The following is a 19,657-nucleotide window of genomic DNA, read 5'->3' on the forward strand; positions in this document are numbered from 1 at the left end:
GATAGTCCGCTTTCTGCTGATTCTGTAATTTCAGTCAAATGCAGGCTATTTTCGCTGTGTACCAAACATACAATACGCTTCATATGATAACTCTTACATGTAAATATGTACTACATTAATGTCAAGACAAGACGACCTAGCTGTTTTGGGGGAAAAAAACAATAAAACCACACCTGCCACAGCAGTCCAGTTCTCCCCGCCACCATGTTTAAAGCTTATGACACGCCCATCTCGGGAATTGGGGTATCAAAATTATTTCCGAACTTCCCAGTGATAAACACGACATCAGAGGGCATTCATGTGCAATTTTTACCTAGGAAACTCTAGCACGTGAAGGCAGCATTAGACTACCACAACGACTGTGCCCACCGTAATACTTGGCCGGAGAGGAGTGATATCAAAAAGGCCACTCGGGCTCAGTGAGGAAGAGCTGAGGTTGCATCTCGAAGTACAAGGCGCATTGTAGTAAGAACCCGCTGCAATCCTCCGCCTCGTGGCTGAATGTCACTGGACGGGCCATGGGACTGGCAGAGGCGGAAGGGGGTGAAGGAGATGGAAGCGAATCCGGGTTGATTTGTGTGCTCTCAGTGCTCTGCATGTTGAGGTCTGATCTTCTGTCACATACACCAAAGGAACAGACGGTGGATGAGATAAAACAGGGAAGTTTATTAAACAGAGCAGGGATTGTGCAGACACGGCACAAGAGGGACGAATCACAGGGTGGACACAGATGACTTGAACTTAGCTGACGTAGACAGACTTGAGACGGAGCCTGGGAACAGTGCTGACGAGACGATGAAGACCAAGGACTGACGAACAGGGTATCTCAGGTGAGCAGATTGGGCCTATGTTGTCTTGACGAGGAGTGAACGTGGTTAGATAGTGCTGGGCTGCGTCCCAATTTGCATACTATCCGTACTAAATAGTATTCGAAAAAAGAATTAGTATGTCCCAAATCGTAGTATGTTGAAAAGAGTATTCCAAAGATTCCCGGATGGTCTACTATTTCCGGTCATAATCCGAAGTGCAGATCGATGCGCACTCTAACGGCTGATATTGCCCACAACCCATTGCGAGATGGACGAGGATTCGATTAGAACTACAAACGCGGATAAAAAGTGTTAAAAAACTACAAACATGACGGTTACGCGAGTCTGGCGGTTAAGTAGAGAGGATTAAATAAAGGGGTTTGAGTGAGCAATTATCAGTATTTAACCTGACAAAAAGATATTTATTCAATGTTAGCCACATTATATTTCACCTGCAGCAGCATTGAGAACTTTTGTAATGATACGTTTGGCCATTAACTTTGCAAACACATGAGAGGAGTCTCTGCATTAAAGACCCACGAATGGCAGATCAACGTGCGACTACATTTCTCTCCGATGCGGTAGGAAATTATATTGAATGTGGAGGATTTGAACTGTGGTGATGATTGACAGGGCATGTTTAAACGGTGACGGGACGCACGTAACTAAGCAACAGAGTCCGTTAAAGATGACGAAGTAGTCCCAAAGCTTGCATACTCTTCTGCTACACACTCAAAAGTATGTACTTTTTCTTCAAAAGGACGTAGTATAAGTAGGCGAATTGGGACGCAGCCCTGGTGATGAGAAAGGACAGGTGGAGGTGATCAGAACTCGGGTGACTGAGAACGAGGGGGCGTGGCAGGTGCAGATGGTTGAGTGCAGATGGAGAGAGACGATGATAATTTAAGATAAGTGTCTTTATACTGCATTTGTTCTCTGTCATGAGACAAACTCACACACATCACCAGCTCAGGCGTGTAAACCGCTGTCTTTGATCATCACATTAATGCAATCACTTCAGATTTCACACACTGCACTGGTAATGAATGACACTGTTGTAACAATGTAATACTGTAGGTTTTCAGACTCATTTCAGATGGGATTAGATGTTTTGATGCATGTAGGCTATACTGTATCACCATAACCCGTTAGGAGAGGCTTTCAAGGCATGATAGTTAATAGTTAAGAGATGATCAAAGTGAAAAATAACCCTCGGATAACACAGAAATCAGAGCAAAAACACATGAATAAAAAGTTTTAATAAAACATCTCATATTCATTGCTGTAATACAGTAAAAACACTGTAAAAAATCCAACCCACAGCAATTTTGACTAATGATTATGTTTTAGTTAACGGCAATTAAATGCAAAAAAGTTGGCTTAACCAGAGAAAAAGAATTTGGTTCAACAATCGTTGGACCAACCTAGTACGAATTGTAAATATGATTTGTAAATGCGAGTTAACAAGCATACAAGTTGCAGCAAGTTAACAATGCTGGGTGCATCATGCAAAACTCATCCATGGCTCCCAGAATGCATTGCAGCATGAAGCATGACACCATTGTTGAGATTCATAGGCTGACTTGATGTCTGTGGGAGTCTCACAGGAGGTCAAAGTGCTTGGTGTACAATCTGTTTTAAACCTTATTCAGCTTTTCTGATTAAAACCGTGCTGCATCTTTTCTAGAATCACAATAAAACAAAGTTAATAGTATATTGCTGATATTAAACTCAGTGAATTAAGCCACTACACAATGATTGTATTCTTATCATCGAGCAGCCGACAGCATCTGATTGTGTTTTCTCTTGATTTTCTTGCCATAGCATTACATTAAACAGTCACTTATCGCCATCTACTTGCATAACGATTTAAATAATACAATCTTTATTTGAAGCGTCAAGTTACTTTCAAGAGGTGATTTATTCTTTTTTATTGCTACCATTGACATCAGTGTTTATATCCAAATCCTGATCCCATTACTGTGATAATGTGAATTATTATAACAGAAATAAGGATAGCCTAATCTGTATGGATAAAAAGACTGTTTGTGAAGATGTTTCATACAACCCCAAATCAGAAAAAGTTGGGACAGTATGGAAAACGCAAATAAAAAAGAAGAAGAAGTGATTTCTAAATTTACTTTGACTTGTATTTCATTGCAGACAATATGAACAAAAAATATTTCATGTTTTGACTGGTCAACTTCATGTCATTTGTAAATATGCATCCTTTCCTGTCATTCAGACCTGCAACACATTTCAAAAAAAGTTGGGACAGTAAAGCATTTACCACTTTGTAATGTTGCCATTCCTTTTCACAACACTTAAAAGACGTTTAGGGACTGAAGACACCAAGTGATGAAGTGTTTCAGGTGTAATTTTGTCCCATTCTTCCTGCAAACAAGTCTTAAGGTGGGCAACAGTACAGGGTCTTCGTTGTCACACATTCTCTATTGGAGACAGGTCGGGACTGCAGGCAGGCCAGTCAAGTACCCGTACCCTCTTCCTCCGCCGCCAGGACTTTGTAATGTGTGCAGAATGTGGTTTTGCATTGTCTTGTTGAAATATGCATGGACGTCCCTGGAAAAGATGTCTTCTTGAAGGCTGCATATTATGCTCCAAAATCTCTATGTACTTTTCAGCATTAATGGTGCCTTCACAGAAGTACAAGTCACCTTTGCCAAGGGCACTGACACAACCCCATACCATGACAGACCCTGGCTTTTGGACTTGTTGCTGGTAACAGTCTGGATGATCCTTTTCTTCTTTGGTCCGGAGCACACGGCGTCCATTCCTCCCAAAAAATACCTGAAATACTGATTCATCTCACCACAGTACACGTTTCCACTGTGTGATGGTCCATCTCAGATGCCTCCGAGCCCAGAGAAGTCGACGGCGCTTCTGGACTGTTAACATAGGGCTTCCTTTTGGCACAGTACAGTTTTAACCGGCATTTGTGGATGGAACTACATATTATGGTACTTGACAAAGGTTTGCCAAAGTAGTCCTGAGCCCATGTGGTGATATGGCTTATAGATGAATGACGATTCTTGATGCAGTGCCGCCTGAGGGATCGGAGATCACGGTTGTTCAGCTTAGGCTTGCGCACTTGTCCTTTACGCACTGAAATTCCTCCAGATTCCTTGAATCTTTTAATTATGTTATGCACTGTTGAATGTGAGATATCCAAATCTCTTCCTATCTTTCTTTGAGGAACATTGTTTTTAAACATTTCAATAATTTTCTCATGTATTTGTTGGCAAACTGGCGATCCTCTGCCCATCTTTGCTCCTAAAGGATTAGACCTTTCTTGGATGCTGCTTTTGTACCAAATCATAATTACAATCACCTGTTGACATCACCTGTTTCAAATCACATCATTATTTAACCATTTTACCTCATTACTAGCCCTAAATTGCTCCTGTCCCAACTTTTTTTGAAATGTGTTGCAGGTCTGAATGACAGGAAAGGATGCATATTTACAAATGACATGAAGTTGACCAGACAAAACATGAAATATCAGAACACAGATCTCAGTGTTCGCTGGGATCGGATCTGTTGGAGGTTTAATAGACGATAATCATTGTCATTTAGGAATAAGATCACGTGGGTGTTTGAATCGACATCGCAATCTTTTAACAATTGCTTTTTCAGGTCTTGAGATAATGTAAAATTATGTGACATAAAAATTATGTAATCAATAAGTCATGACAACATATTTTTATATTACTTTAACTCATCAAAATAATTTCCATTTAAACTTTTTATGTAAGTTAAACGAGTTTCAACTACTTTTTTTTATAGTTTAATATAATTTAAGTTTAAATAGGTGGACATCTTTAAAGTGTGTATTGTTGAGTTTTTCCATGAGAGAATCGCCCAAATATCTGAATAAAAAGAAAGATTTGGGCATTTTGCAATAATCCCACGCAGTGGGATGTTACTGGGTTTATAAATAGAGCAGAAGGGCATGTTGCTTAAGACACAGAATTTAGGACAAGAGTGTTCTCACATTGCTTTGGACCTAAGATCTAAGTTTGGTCTTGTTTTAAAGAAGACACTCAGCAGATTATTGCTGAAGGGAAAGAAAATCAAAGTATGAAAAAGTTATGAAAGTTAAAATTTACTGCAAATCAAATGTACTGTACTAAATATTTGTTATTTTAAATAATATATATTGCAAAAAATGGTATGTTTTATTTTTAATTTTTGTTTTCTTTTACATCAGGTAGATGGTGCGTGTGTTGCTTACCTGGGGAACACATGGCACCAGGATGCACTATGGGAAGAAGGCAAAGATAATGTGTCCTGCTACAAAGCACAAATGGTTCAGGAATGGTTCGAGGAGCACAACAACGAGTTTGAGGTGTTGACTTGGCCTCCAAATTCTCCAGATCTCAATCCAATCGAGCATCTGTGGGATGTGCTGAACAAACAAGTCCGATCCATGGAGGCCCCACCTCACAACTTACAGGACTTAAAGGATCTGCTGCTAACATCTTACTGCCAGATACCACAGCACACCTTCAGGGGTCTAGTGGAGTCCATGCCTCGACGGGTCAGGGCTGTTTTGGCAGCAAAAGGGGCACCAAAACAATATTAGGAAGGTGGTCATAATGGTATGCCTGATCGGTGTGTGTGTGTATATATATATATATTACTTTTCTTTTTTTAAAGGATAATTTTATTTTATAATATTTTATGGACAAACACTAGAATATGTGTTTTATTATGAACCTTTAACATTGTGTGCATCGACTTTTTGTGACAAAGGTCCGAATTTTTTGAGGCGCACTCATGTTATAAATTTATCTATTACTGTTCCTACATATTTTGTAACAAAAAACTGTGGCAAAATATCTATTCAGGAGTTTTAGACCTTTCCAAAAATATATAGTTTGTCATTATAATTAGGATTTAATTGTAATATAGTGACGTAAACTTAAGCGACAGTTCAGGGGTTAAAAAATATTATGAGACTATGCATTTTTTCTGTTAGTCCTCAAAACCACAAGCAATTCATATCCCATCAACAAAAGGTCATCTTTATAATGTGACCAAAGCCACGTTAGAAACCTAATGCACTTACTGACTGAAGAGGAACATTTCAAGACACTGATCAAAAACTGAGAAAAATTGTTCTTCAATATTGATATTAGGAAGTGTGCAGGAGCAAAAGCCAGAGATAAGGACAGAGCTGACTGTACACATGTACTACAGATCATGTAGGCTAAAGTTCAGTTTGCTGTCTGTGATATGTCCTCTTGCGCAATTCTTCTTGTAAAAAAAAATCTGTTTAAATTACTCCAATCATGCAGCTTCATTATGACAGAAGTGCTCTGCAATTTTACTGCATCAATGTTGACAATGAAGCACAGTTCAGTTTTGTATTAAAATCGGACCAATGATTATACTTTGTAATCTTGCAACATTGGTCATTGTAAATAGTAAAGATATTATTTTAAGATTGGCATAAAACCATTACAAATCCCATAATAAACATCTCTGGAATTGTACGCTTTAAGATACTGACAAATGGTGCTTAGCTTAAAGAAGCAGTAAACAAAGATATTTCAACAGCAATCTTACTAAATAAAAGTGCTTTAGAGTTAAAATGTGATGTTAAAACGTCAATTAATTTTTAGTCTCCACTCATTGAAATGTCGTATTTGTTATTTTCTGCTGTATCTTCCATTGTTTAATTTGGACCCAAATAGATCTTTATTTACCCAAATTTCCAGGATGGCCAGTTTCACCCTCATATGTGTGAAAGGGGGCAGGTGAATGTGCCTCTCAGTTCATTTTGGAGCCACGTGGATGGCACTTCTACAGTCTTGATTAAAGAAGTCCTCAAGGTGTTTCCATGACACTTCATGGCCTCCAACCTACAAGGCAAGGATTGTATGAAAAAAAAAAGATGACATTTTGTATAATATTACAATTAACGATTACACTTTATTTCCCAGTGTCCATGTTAGTGTAATTATACACTTAAATTAACTATGTGCTTACTATCCACCTTTTTCCTACACCCCATGATGCTTTGAATGATTATGCATAATTTTTGTTAAACTGTAAACGATCAGGGAAAGGCTTGCTCTATGGAAGCAATAAAAAATAAAAAAAATATGCGCACAATAGTGACATACTCACCCTTCAACCATCGAACAATAAAAGGAAACTTAAAAGTGTAAAAGCATTAAAGTAGGGTGACCATATTTTGATTACCGAAAACCAGGACACTCGGCCCTGCAATGAGATACTCAAATTATGCTCGAAGTTTACTCAAAGATTCCTTATTAATTTCAATACATTTAAAGTATGCCCCCTCTGTATGGATAGAAAATGGTTATATTAGGGCCAGGACAGGACTTGAAAACAGGACATGTCCTGGGAAAACAGGACATTTATAGGCCCAATATGTAGATTTTAGCCGCTAGAGGTCACCAAAACAAAGGCGTTTTTTTCTCAAGATTCCCAAATCTTGGGAGTTGTCGTCTTCACCTCACAGCCGGTGGAAAAGAATCGGGATCGGGTAGAAATCATGTTGATGGATGTGATTATTAACGTTAGGCCTACTGTAGTATGAAGCAGAGCCATAGAGAGAGAGAGTCGCGACAACGGAAGTTCAAAACGCTTGATAGTCACGTGATTCATGTAGACCTCGAATAGTTCCAGGAAGTGCTTTGGCGGGCAGTTCAAATTGATAGTCACAGAGACAGAACGGCGATTTTTGGTCATTAATAGTCAATAAATGCATTGATTTTCAATATTTTTTTTACACATCGACATATATGTAGCATGAGTATGTAGTTACAGCGATGTTGTTTTTAAAAGATAAAAAAATTAATGATGAATACACAAGCAGGCTTTAATGTACAAGTTATTTTGATTAAAGGGTTAGTTCACCCAAAAATGAAAATTCTGTTATTAATTACTTACCCTCATGTCGTTCGACACCCGTAAGACCTCCGTTCATCTTCAGAACACAAATGCACGGTTCACTCTCAAGACCCTTAAAAGTTACTAAAGACGTCGTTACAAAGTCCATCTCACTACAGTGGCTCTACAATTCACTACAATCGGCGAGAATAGTTTTTGTGCGCAAAAAAACCCTAAATAACGACTTATATAGTGATGACGATTTCAAAACACTGCATCATGAAGCTTCGAAGCGTTATGAATCAGTGAGTCGATTCAGCAGTGTGGATCGGCAAATTTCAGCAGTTTGGCGGTTTGACACGCGATCCGAATCATCATTCGGCTCACTGATTCATAACGCTTCGAAGCTTCATGAGGCCGTGTTTTGAAATCGTCATCACTATATAAGTCGTTATTTAGGGGTTTTTTGCGCACAAAAACTATTCTCGCCGATTCATAAAGTTATTGTAGAGCCACTGTAGTGAGATGGACTTTGTAACGACGTCTTTAGTGCCTTTTAAGGGTCTTGAGAGTGAACCGTGCATTTTGTGCCAATGGAGGCCTTTCAGAGCCATCAGATTTCAACTAAAATATCTTCATTTCTGTTCCGAAGATGAACGGAGGTCTTACGGGTGTCGAACGACATGAGGGTAAGTAATTAATGACAGAATTTACATTTTTGGGTGAACTAACCCTTTAAGATGTGCTGATAATTTAAAATCTTGCTGATTAAACGTCTTACTTTTTAAAAGTGCATCACAAACGGTCTGTTCTGCTGTAACTCTATGGCGTATCTGCTACTTCCGGGAACTATTGAGAGTCTCCACGAGCCGCCATTGCTGTAAAAAAAAAACGTTCCATTGGAGTCTATGGAGTTGTCGCGACTCTCTCTCTCTATGGTTCTGGTATGAAGCAGAGCAGAACCGAGTGTTGTGGAGCTTTTATTAAGCCACAGTCGCCGCTTCTACTTCTTCCGCTCAAGCGTATGTGGGGTAACGCAGCTCTGTTGATCATAGATACATTTGAGTGTGTTAAAAATGATGTTATAACGTTACTGTGTTCGCTCTGCACCGTTATGTTTAGATGTTGTGCTAATTCCTGTCTGCCTGCTGTTTGGATTATCTGTTATTAAAATACTCTAGGAACTGTATTTGCCTGTCTTCATCTCCCTGCCTGCATGCATCCATGACATTAACATTGTTCTAGTGGTTTTTCGATTTTTTAAAAATCTAAAAATCTTACATATTGTGCCTTTAAAATAAATTATTTACAACAGACCATAAATTACCCCAAAAGCTTGATTCTTTTGTGCAGCAATATTACAAACGGAATTAAATTCCAGCACCTTCCACCAAAAGATCCATCTTTTCACACTGAGGACAATTGAGGGACTCAAACACAACTATCTAAAAAGGTTCAAACATTCACTGATGCTCCAGAAGGAAACACAATGCGTTAACTACTCGGTTTTGATTTAGCCATATTCAAAGCATGTTTCAGTTAATGCAACACAAATCATTCATGTAATGTCAAAACAAACAGGTCAAGTAAACTTCAATTTTACATATATTTAAGTGGATTGAACACAATCAAATGAAGTTGGGACAAAATGTATAGCAATTGTGTTGCTTTAGCTCATTTCAATTAAGCAATTTGAATAAGCAGCAAAAATATTTTTTTTTCAGTGTATAGTATTAAAGTGTTCAAAGTTATGTTGTCAAAGTAAAGTCGAATCCGACATCGCCCCCTATACCCTCAAATAGGAATAGGGCAAATAGGGCACTATTTGAGGGGACAGACATTTGAAGTGGTGTCCGAAACCATATAACGGACGTTAGTTCACTCATTCAAATCCCACATTGCACCGCAATAACGAGTGTACACTCAACGGCTGTCCGAATTCACGCACTCCTTCAAGTGAACTGTATTAGTTGACTAACGTAGGGAATAGTGAATAGGGTTTAGGGGGCGATTTCGGATTCAGCCAGTGTTCATGTACAACAGCTGAGAGATTCAAAAGAATCGGTTTGCTGGAATGATTCGGTCAGACTGACAAAGTCCTGGCTCATGAATATTAAGTTACGTGCTTATGAATATTAATTTAGTTTCGTGACGCTCTCATTGGCTCTGGTAACGCTCTAGAGAGAAAAATGAAGAACGTCAGCACGTCAAACTTAATATTCATTAGATAAGCGTTTCCACGTGTTTTGCTGCTCCACAGTCTGTAGTTTTACGCTTCCGCTGTCCCATGTGTCTGTTTTCGTTTACTGGGATACTACAATGGCCACTAAACGTCAAAATGGGAATCCTCCTGAGTCCGTTACAACAGCAAAGAAAACCAAAACAACCGAGAGCGAGTTTAATGGCATTGTCTTTAAGTCCATGCTAAAGGATTCCTCTACAGTTAAAGCGCTAAAGGGTGAGTGAGCTCATGTGTTCAGCTCATGTGTTGAACTCTAACTGTTACAGTTTCATGTGAAAATGCTCGATTTGTGTACATTGTTGATCAGTAATTTTCTCTAAACGGTAAACATCACGCTTCCAGTGTTCATCGCCAGGACTTTTATTTTGTTTTCATATTTTACTGTGCAGAGATGCGTCGAACGAGCAATCACAAATGCAGACTAAATTATTACTTATAACTTACATGTATTAATAAAAGTACTGCATTCATTGAAACGGCTAAAGCAAGCAAAAAATGTACGTTCTCTTGTTTTTTATTTATTTATAATTTTGCAAGCTAAACATAAATAAATACATAGTGTATTAAGTTACTAAGTGTAGTGTATTTATGTATACTAAGTGTAATGTAGTGTATTTATGCTACTAAGTGTAGTGTAGTGTATTTATGCTACTAAGTGTGTGTGTATACATAAATTAGATGTCTATATACATATACACACTACAGATAAGATTATTTGGGTGACAGTGTCTTAGAAAATAAATGTTCTCATGGTATATTAACATATTCTTCTTTAATACCATGCAGGTTTGGAGACCTTCATAAAAATGGCGAAGAAACTTCCATGCGCAGAGCTCTATGATGTAGTCGAGGGCTACATAAAGATCTCAGTTGAATGCTCAGAGATTTTCGGATTACTGGAGGAAGAAAATAATTCAGAGTCTGAAGTAAGTCACACATTAGAATTTAGATTTGTTTGGGTTATTTATTTATTTATTATTATCATGGGGTTACACTTTATTTAGACATTCTACTAACAGTAAGTAACTACATGTCAACTACACACCATATACTGAATAAAGCCTTTTTAATAAATAGTATATGAAACAGTTTGCAATAAGAAATATTAAACAGTAGTATGCAACACTGTGCTCATGATGATCTCACTACTTTGAACATAAAACATTAGGTGGTATCATCTCGGAAATAAACATGTACTTTTATTTAATTTGTAAAAGTGTCTTAACTTTTAAGAGTGTGCAATCAAATAATGAGTCAAGAAAGATTTACATACATATATATATAAAAAGATTGCAGTTCATTGATCACATCGGAAAGGTCAAGTCACATTGCTTTGTGGGATACACTATTAACACTTCATAAAGCATACATTTAGGCATTTATAGTAGTTATTCTTCCATACATACATAAAATGTGTATACTGTCCATACTATTCATGCTGCAGATTATGGTTGACCGTCCATATGAACTTGCATGTATGTTATATGCAGACTTATGGAAGCTTGTTTCAGTCACAGAATAAAAAATACAAAAAGTGAGACTTTTTATCTCACAATTTTGAGTATATAACTCACAATTCTGACTTTTTTCCCCTCCCAATTGCGAATTTATTTCTCAAAATCATGAGAACAATCAGGATTGTGAGTTATATACTTAGAATTGTGAGTAATAAAGTCAGATTTGCAAGTTGTGAGATATAAACTAAGGTAGCTGCTGCTTTTTTTCTCACAATTGTGACTTTCTCGATTAATTTGAGTTTATATTTGACAATTGAGAGAAAAAAAGCCATCTTCCAACATGTTTTATTCTCAGAAATTTGAGATCTAAAGTCAGAAGAAGAAGAAAAAAGTCAGACTTGTGAGACAAAAAGTTGCAATTACCTTTTTATTGAATTTTTTTCTTCATTCTGTGTGTCTGAAACAAGCTTCCTAGCCATATAGATTAGCCAACATTAGTTCTTCTCTCTCCACAAAGAATGCGTTATGGCTTTGATGATAAAGAGTTTGCATGATAATCATGAATTCTCTTTAATGTCTTTTGTAGCTGACTCTGATATTCCAGAGTCTAGAAATGATTTTACTGCGTACGGCCAGCGATCTGTCTCAGCTGAGCATGGTGGGCTCCAACATCGTCAGGAAGACTGTCTCCACTCACATGAAACTTCTGCTCTCCTCTCTACATTCTGACAATCACAGGTATTTTTTGCGCTGATCCTAGTCTGTTAGATATTTGCTTGTCTTATAACTTTTTTATAGGGCTGTCAAAAGATTAATCGCGATTAATCGCATCCAAAATAAAAGTTTGTGTTTACATAATATATGTGTGTGTACTCTGTTAATTATTATTTATATATAAATATACACACAAGCATGTATATATTTAAGAAAAAAATATTATTTTTATATATAAAAAATGTATATTTATATATATATATATATATATTATAGATTATATAAATGTATATACAGTATATACATGCAAATATTTCTTAAATATATACATGAATGTGTGTGTATTTATATATAAATAATAATTAACAGAGTACACACACATATATTATGTAAACACAAACTTTTATTTTGGATGTGATTAATCACGATTAATCTTTTGACAGCCCTACTTTTTTAATATTGTAGTAAACACTCATTAATTAACAAATGAGTAATCACACAAATAAATACAACTGAACAAAGATATGATTGAAATAAAGTGTTTTAAGATTTATAGGTTTCCAGGCACAGAAACTGTAATCAAAAGAAAAATAACACTGCACTTTATGAACAAAATATACACCGATCAGGCATAACATTATGACCACTGACAGGTGAAGTGAACAACACTGATTATCTCTTCATCACGGCACCTGTTAGTGGGTGGGATATATTAGGCAGCAAGTGAACATTTTGTCCTCAAAGTTGATGTGTTAGAAGCAGGAAAAATGGGCAAGTGTAAGGATTTGAGCGAGTTTGACAAGGGCCAAATTGTGATGGTTAGACGACTGGGTCAGAGCATCTCCAAAACTGCAGCTCTTGTGGGGTGTTCCCGGTCTGCAGTGGTCAGTCTCTATCAAAAGTGCCCCAAGGAAGGAACAGTGGAGAACCGGCCACAGGGTCAAGGGGCGGCCAAGGCTCATTGATGCACGTGGGGAGTGAAGGCTGGCCTGTGTGCTTTGATCAAACAGACGAGCTACTGTAGCTCAAATTGCTCAAGAAGTTAATGCTGGTTCTGATAGAAAGGTGTCAGAGCATCACAGTTTGTTGCGTATGGGGCTGCATAGCCGCAGACCAGTCAGGGTGCCCATGCTGACCCCTGTCCATCGCTGAACGCGGCAACAGTGGGCCACAGCACACCTTCAGGGGTCTAGTGGAGTCCATGCCTCGACAGGTCAGGGCTGTTTAGGCAGCAACAAAAGTTATTTAGAACAGCTTTGTCTCTTGTTGCTTAATTAATGTTATTATAGGGATGGCAGCGGGAATATTAGGCTGCTGTCACTTTAAGAGCTGCACGGATCCAATATACTAATACACGTGTTTTATTTCTCAACTGTTTACGTTCACTTAAGACATAACGGACTGTGTTTATGAGGATATTTTGACTTGTGTATTTGTCCGTTCAAGTGCGAAAACACATGGAAGAGAACTCAGTCAGTTCAGTATCGCACACACTATTCAGTATGAGAGGCAGCTTTGTGCGTACGAGTGTGCAGCACAGAAAACAGCACGCAAGTCTTCTTACGCTGAATGGTTTAAAGTCAAATTAAAATGCTCACAAAGGAAGTGATAAGAGGAATCGAAATTAAAAATGTTATAACAAGTATCCGATTCAAGAATTGGAATCAATTTTCTATTCCCAACCCAAGAACTGGCAGTACTTGTTACATCAGGCTAAATGAATCACTTGAAAGTTTTACAAATGCACTCAATGTGGTTTGCCAACCTGCTTTTCATGAACAGGTTTGTCCGTCAGTGTCTGTGTTTGCTGTCCGCTCTGGTGTCTCAGGGTGCGGAGGCGGCGAGGGAAGTCTTCAGTCAAATTCAGTTCAGCAAAGGTCTCTCTAGCCTCGCTCAGAGAAGAGACAAAACGGTAAGTGCTTCACAAACTGCAAATGGCACTTAACTTTACATTTTCATTTATTCATTTAGCAGATGCTTTTATCTAAATTGCCTTACAAATTAAATTTCAGGACCAAAATCAGACACTTTTTACCTGATACTCGCACTTAAGTCAAAATGTATTTATATAGCGTTTTTTTCATAATAAACATGGTTTCAAGGCAGCTTTACTGAAAATCTTGATATTAATATAACAAGTTGATATCCTCATGCCTTATAGTTACATTTAGCAGATTTGAGCTGGGTTTACATATTTTTTCATATTTTTTGCAACGATACAAGCAATCTAGGTGTTGCGATATGGTATATATTATGTATCACTTCATGTGAAAGTGCTGTATGTATGTGGATAAAGTTGGATAAATATTTATTAGGGCTGTCAAAAGATTAATCGCAATTAATCTCATCCAAAATAAAAGTTTGTGTTTACATAATATATTTGTGTTTACTCTGTATAATTATTATGTATAGATAAATACAAACACATTCATGTATATATTTAAGAAATATTTGCATGTATATACTGTATATACATTTATATAATTTATATTATATATAAATATTTTATATATAAATATAATAATTTTTTCTTAAATATATACATGCTTGTGTGTGTTTTTATATATAAATAATAATTATACACAGTACACACACATATTATGTAAACACAAACTTTTATTTTGGATGAGATTAATCGCGATTAATCTTTTGACAGCCCTAATATATATATATATATATTCTAATTTATATAAAGAGCTGTACAATATTTATATTTGGCTACAAAATACAAAATCAGGCAGTTGAGATTTGCAATATATTTCATTTTACACAATAGTATACTGTAAACATTTATTTGAATAATGTCAGGCTTTATAGTGCTTTAAGATTTAATACAGTTTATTTTTTGAGATAATATAAACAATCATACAGCTGAGATTTTCTATATGTTATACATTGCTTTGTATGAGTATACTGCATTTATTTTTACACATTAATGTAATAATGCATTAATACACTATGTAAATACAGAAAAACAGTAATATTGTGAAATATTAAAATTTATATATATATATATATATAATAAAAAAAAATATATATAACCTGTGATACTTTTTTTCAGGATTCTTTGATGAATAATAAAAAAGAGCAGCATTTATTAAAAATATATATTTTTTGTAACAATATACACTACTATTCAAAAGTTTGGGTAAGTAATTTCTTTTTTTTGAAAAAAATTAATATGGGTTAAATTGATGAAACGCGGTTGTAAAGATTTATATTGCTAAAAATATATATATTTTGAATAAATGCTGTTCTTTTAACTTTTTATTCATCAATGAATCTTGAAAAAGTATCACAGGTTCCAAAAACATTAAGCAGCACAACATTGATTTCTGAAGGATCATGTGACACTGAAGACTGGAGTAATGATGCTGAAAGATTCAGCTTTTTACAGTATATTAAAATAGAAAACAATTATTTTACATTGTAATAATATTTCACAATGTTATATTACAATATTTAACTGTATTTTTGATCAAATAAATGCAGGCTTGATGAGCAGAAGAGAAAAACATTGTGTTCAAAAACATTAAAAATAGTAATGTTTCCAAACTTTTGACTGGTGCTGTACTAATAGTAGTTGTATAATTTGCTCTTTCATTAAATTGTAATAATTGTGTTCATTTTCCAGGGAAAGCCAGATGTTAGAATGGCTTACATTCAGTTTGTCCTTTCATTCCTGATGTCTGGAGACAATACAACTATTGGCCAGATGCTGGAGACTAAAGGTATCAATGACTGAATCTGTGTGCGTTATGAATTGTGCTTTGAGTTGTCTTCAATTATTAGTATTTTTTTCTGCTGCTCTTTAGATTTCCTGTCAGAAATCTTGTCTGAAAAACTTACAGAAGATCGAATATCCATTGTAAACCTGATTCTGTCCACCCTACAAACCAGAGTAAGACCCTCCCCTATGAATGCCATTTACCAATGTGAGATGCTGTGCATAACCGTTTATATATTTGTCCATAGGTTGTGCAGAATAAGACCATCACGAAAACTCAGAAAGTGCGCTTCTTCACTGCTTCTGTACTGAGACAGATAGCCTCCCTCTATAAATGGAACGGGATTGTGGATGTCAGCATGGATGAGAAAGAGGTACAGTGCACTCAATGAAAACATCTCTGACGTTTTTGCCAATATGTCTCTGTAGATGCAGTCTGCAACACATCATGTACTTGGGGCGTGATTTAGTGTGGGGACAATCAAATCCTGCTTAATAATCCATTTATCCGTTGAAAATTATCCAATAGATTTGACTGTATTAGAGGACAAATAATGGCTGGAAAAATAATATTTTATTGCTTAATCTGATTTCCCTGGTTTCTCAACAGTGGTTCAGGCTGCAGTATTGCCAAATGAGTAAAGAAACTTTATCAACGACGAAAACAAGTGCAGTTAGAGTAGTAAAATATGTGGCAGAGCGTTGCTAGTTTGTGACTATATTGCATTGCAATATATAATATGTTGATGTTAAAGGGTTAGTTCACCCAAAAATTAAAATTCTGTCATTAATTACTTACCCTCATGTCGTTCGACACCCGTCAGACCTTCGTTCATCTTCAGAACACAAATGAAGATATTTTAGTTGAAATCTGATGGCTCTGAAAGGCCTCCATTGGCTCAATGGCACGGTTCACTCTCAAGACCCTTAAAAGTTACTAAAGACGTCGTTACAAAGTCCATCTCACTACAGTGGCTCTACAATAACTTTATGAATCGGTGAGAATAGTTTTTGTGCGCAAAAAAACCCTAAATAACGACTTATATAGTGATGACGATTTCAAAACACGGCCTCATGAAGTTTCGAAGCGTTATGAATCAGTGAGCCGAATGAGCAGTTTAAATCGCCAAATTTCAGCAGTTTGGCAGTTTGACACGCGATCCGAAGCATGATTCGACTCACTGATTCATAACGCTTCGAAGCTTCATGATGCCTTGTTTTGAAATTGTCATCACTATATAAGTCGTTATTTTATAGATTTTTTTATGAGTTTAAGCAGTTGACTTTTGAATGATGTCAATGGCATTTCGGATGGCGTTGGGAAGATCGTTCCACCAGCTGGGAACGTTGAATGAAAATGTTCTGGAAAGGGATTTTTTGCCTCTCTGTGATGGTACCACAAGCCCTTAGCTAAGCGAAGGCTTCTGGTGAGGGTGTGGATAGTATACTTCGCTTATGCGCGTTCCACCCAGCCTCGGACAGGAGGACGCATAGGGAACAGCATATCTTTTGCGGCTTAATGTACTTTTAATAACACTGTTTAATTTCAAGCACATCCCGTAGTTTAGCAGCAATAAGACTGCATTACAATACTCACTTATTCGGCTGATTTGGATATTCAGTTTGTCTTAGGAAGGGGCGAAAGCGCATGCGGCACAATAATCGTTACATGCCGATTATCTCTTTTTCATTATTGTTGGAAGCCGAAATAAAAAATCTATTACAATGAATCTTCTCATTTCTTTGGGTCGACGGCTTATAAAAACATATTTCTGTGTTTTTTAGCTTGTTTGCTGTACACCTTGTCACATACCAGCTTTTAGACATTGTTCTGTTTTTTGTTAAAAGTCCGAAATGACAAGGGCATTGGATTGTTTTCCCCCCGGTGTGGGCGTGGCCTAAATACGCTCTGTCTCTATGCCTTGACGGGTCAGGGCTGTTTTGGCAGCACAATACAATATTAGGTCATAATGTTATGCCTGATCGGTGTATGTTTAAGTGATAATATTGATTAAACAAACTACAATACTTATCGTTCATCTGATCCATCCTACTGCCACATTCCATCAGATTTTGTTTGGCAGCATTGATCATTATAACCAATCGCGCATGTTTTTGTTGAGCTTATGAATGTGATGGCCAATCAGAGGCGTTCAGATTAGTCAATAATGAAACAAAGAGTTTTGTTCAGTGTGCACGCTCTCTGACGAAATTCAGAATTCTCTTAATTTTCATCACAGAAATGCAAGGGTAACTCTGGGAACCAGGAATTGTTTTCCTCATATTGTATTTAAGTTTTTGTATTCATAATGAACATCTTTTGTAAACAGAAGGATGAAGAGGCTGGGAAACGCATAGTGAGGGAGCTGGTGCATAACTTCCTGCTGGCCATATGCTGCTCTCGCAAACATGGGATCAGTTTTCATGACCCGAGCCTGGGCACTGCTGGAAGGTAAGTCCTTCAGATGCTCATTTTGTCATTCTTGCAGCTACAATTTATTTTTTTAGTTCATTTAACAAGGTCAATGGGTAGTCCACGACTGCAGAAAATAAGCTCTGTGACCAACAGAAGTTTGTGATTCTTCCACGTTTTGTTCACGATAATCTTCACAAACGAACACAACTTTTATGAAAAAGTTGTTTTATTTGAAGCCTAAATACATAATAATGTCATCGACAACCTCTGTAGGTCATGGAATAACATGTAAAAATATCTTGAGCTTGTGTTAACCTCAGACCTTATGTCACGCACTTAACCAAAGACCCAATTAAAAGAAACGTTGACTTTGGGACAATGAAACCAGAAAGTTTTGACCTGCAAACATGCATAATCCCTGCAACACTCTGTGTGCATCACTTAAATAAGAAATTAGAAATGATCCATATATGCTTAAAGGATTAGTTCACTTTTAAATAAACTTTTGCTGATAATTTACATAATTTGTCATCCAAGATGTCCATGTCTTTCTTTCTAAAGTCGAAAAGAAATTAAGGTTTTTGATGAAAACATTCCAGGATTTTTCTCCATATAATGGACTTCAATGGGCTCCAAATGGTTCAAGGTCCAAATGACAGTTTCAGTACAGCTTCAAATGGCTTTAAACGATGCCAAACGATACCAGATGATGAATAAGGGTCTTATCTAGCGAAACGATCAGTTTCTGCGAGAAACTGAGCAGTATTTATGCTATTATTTTACCTCTTATCAGACGAACGTGATCATCTCTGAGCTCCGCCATAACTTCCGAAAAGTGAGGTCAAAATACGAGCCTGGTCATAGATGTATACATAGATGCCTCATTAGCGCTTGCACGTATCAGTAGAATGAGGCATCTACGATCGATATATCTATGACCAGGCTCGTATTTTGACTTCACTTAACGGAAGTTATGGCGGAGCTCAGAGATGATCACGTTTGTCTGATAAGAGGTAAAATAATAGCATAAATACTGCTCAGTTTCTCACAGAAACTGATGGTTTGGCCAGATAAGACCCTTATTCATCGTCTGGTATCGATTAAAGCCCTTTGAAGCTGCACTGAAACTGTCATTTGGACCTTGAACCGTTTGGAGCCCATTGAACTCCATTATATGGAGAAAAATCCTGGAAAGTTTTCATCAAAAAACGTAATTTCTTTTCGACTGTAGAAAGAAAGACATAGACATCTTAGATGACATGGGGGTGAGTAAATTATCAGCAAAAGTTTATCTAAAAGTGAACTAATCCTTTAACCATGTTTTATCAACTTGCCCCAGTAAAACATTACAATACCAGCACAAACACTTAGACTGTGCCCAAAACACACTCCCACATCTTCATCCTCCTT

General features: G+C 36.9%; 1 protein-coding gene across 2 annotated transcripts in view; it reads left to right on the plus strand.

The window, feature by feature from the left end:
• The first annotated feature begins 9,930 nt into the window (after nucleotides 1-9,930).
• The window catches only part of urb1 (URB1 ribosome biogenesis homolog), a 52,668-nt gene continuing 42,941 nt past the window's right edge, over nucleotides 9,931-19,657 (plus strand). Inside the window, exons 1-8 of one of the 2 annotated variants that reach the window (XM_079824642.1) lie at nucleotides 9,931-10,149; nucleotides 10,720-10,859; nucleotides 11,977-12,128; nucleotides 13,887-14,016; nucleotides 15,739-15,835; nucleotides 15,920-16,005; nucleotides 16,080-16,205; nucleotides 18,162-18,283. In XM_079824642.1, coding sequence (XP_079680768.1) covers nucleotides 10,011-10,149; nucleotides 10,720-10,859; nucleotides 11,977-12,128; nucleotides 13,887-14,016; nucleotides 15,739-15,835; nucleotides 15,920-16,005; nucleotides 16,080-16,205; nucleotides 18,162-18,283 — 992 coding nt within the window. In that variant the 5' untranslated portion in view covers nucleotides 9,931-10,010. The remainder of the gene's footprint in view (nucleotides 10,150-10,719; nucleotides 10,860-11,976; nucleotides 12,129-13,886; nucleotides 14,017-15,738; nucleotides 15,836-15,919; nucleotides 16,006-16,079; nucleotides 16,206-18,161; nucleotides 18,284-19,657) is intronic. The other variant, XM_079824643.1, reaches the window with a different exon arrangement.

The sequence above is a fragment of the Gobio gobio genome (genome assembly GCF_949357685.1).
Source record: "Gobio gobio genome assembly, chromosome: 8".
In the NCBI taxonomy this organism is placed as follows: Eukaryota; Metazoa; Chordata; class Actinopteri; order Cypriniformes; family Gobionidae; genus Gobio; species Gobio gobio.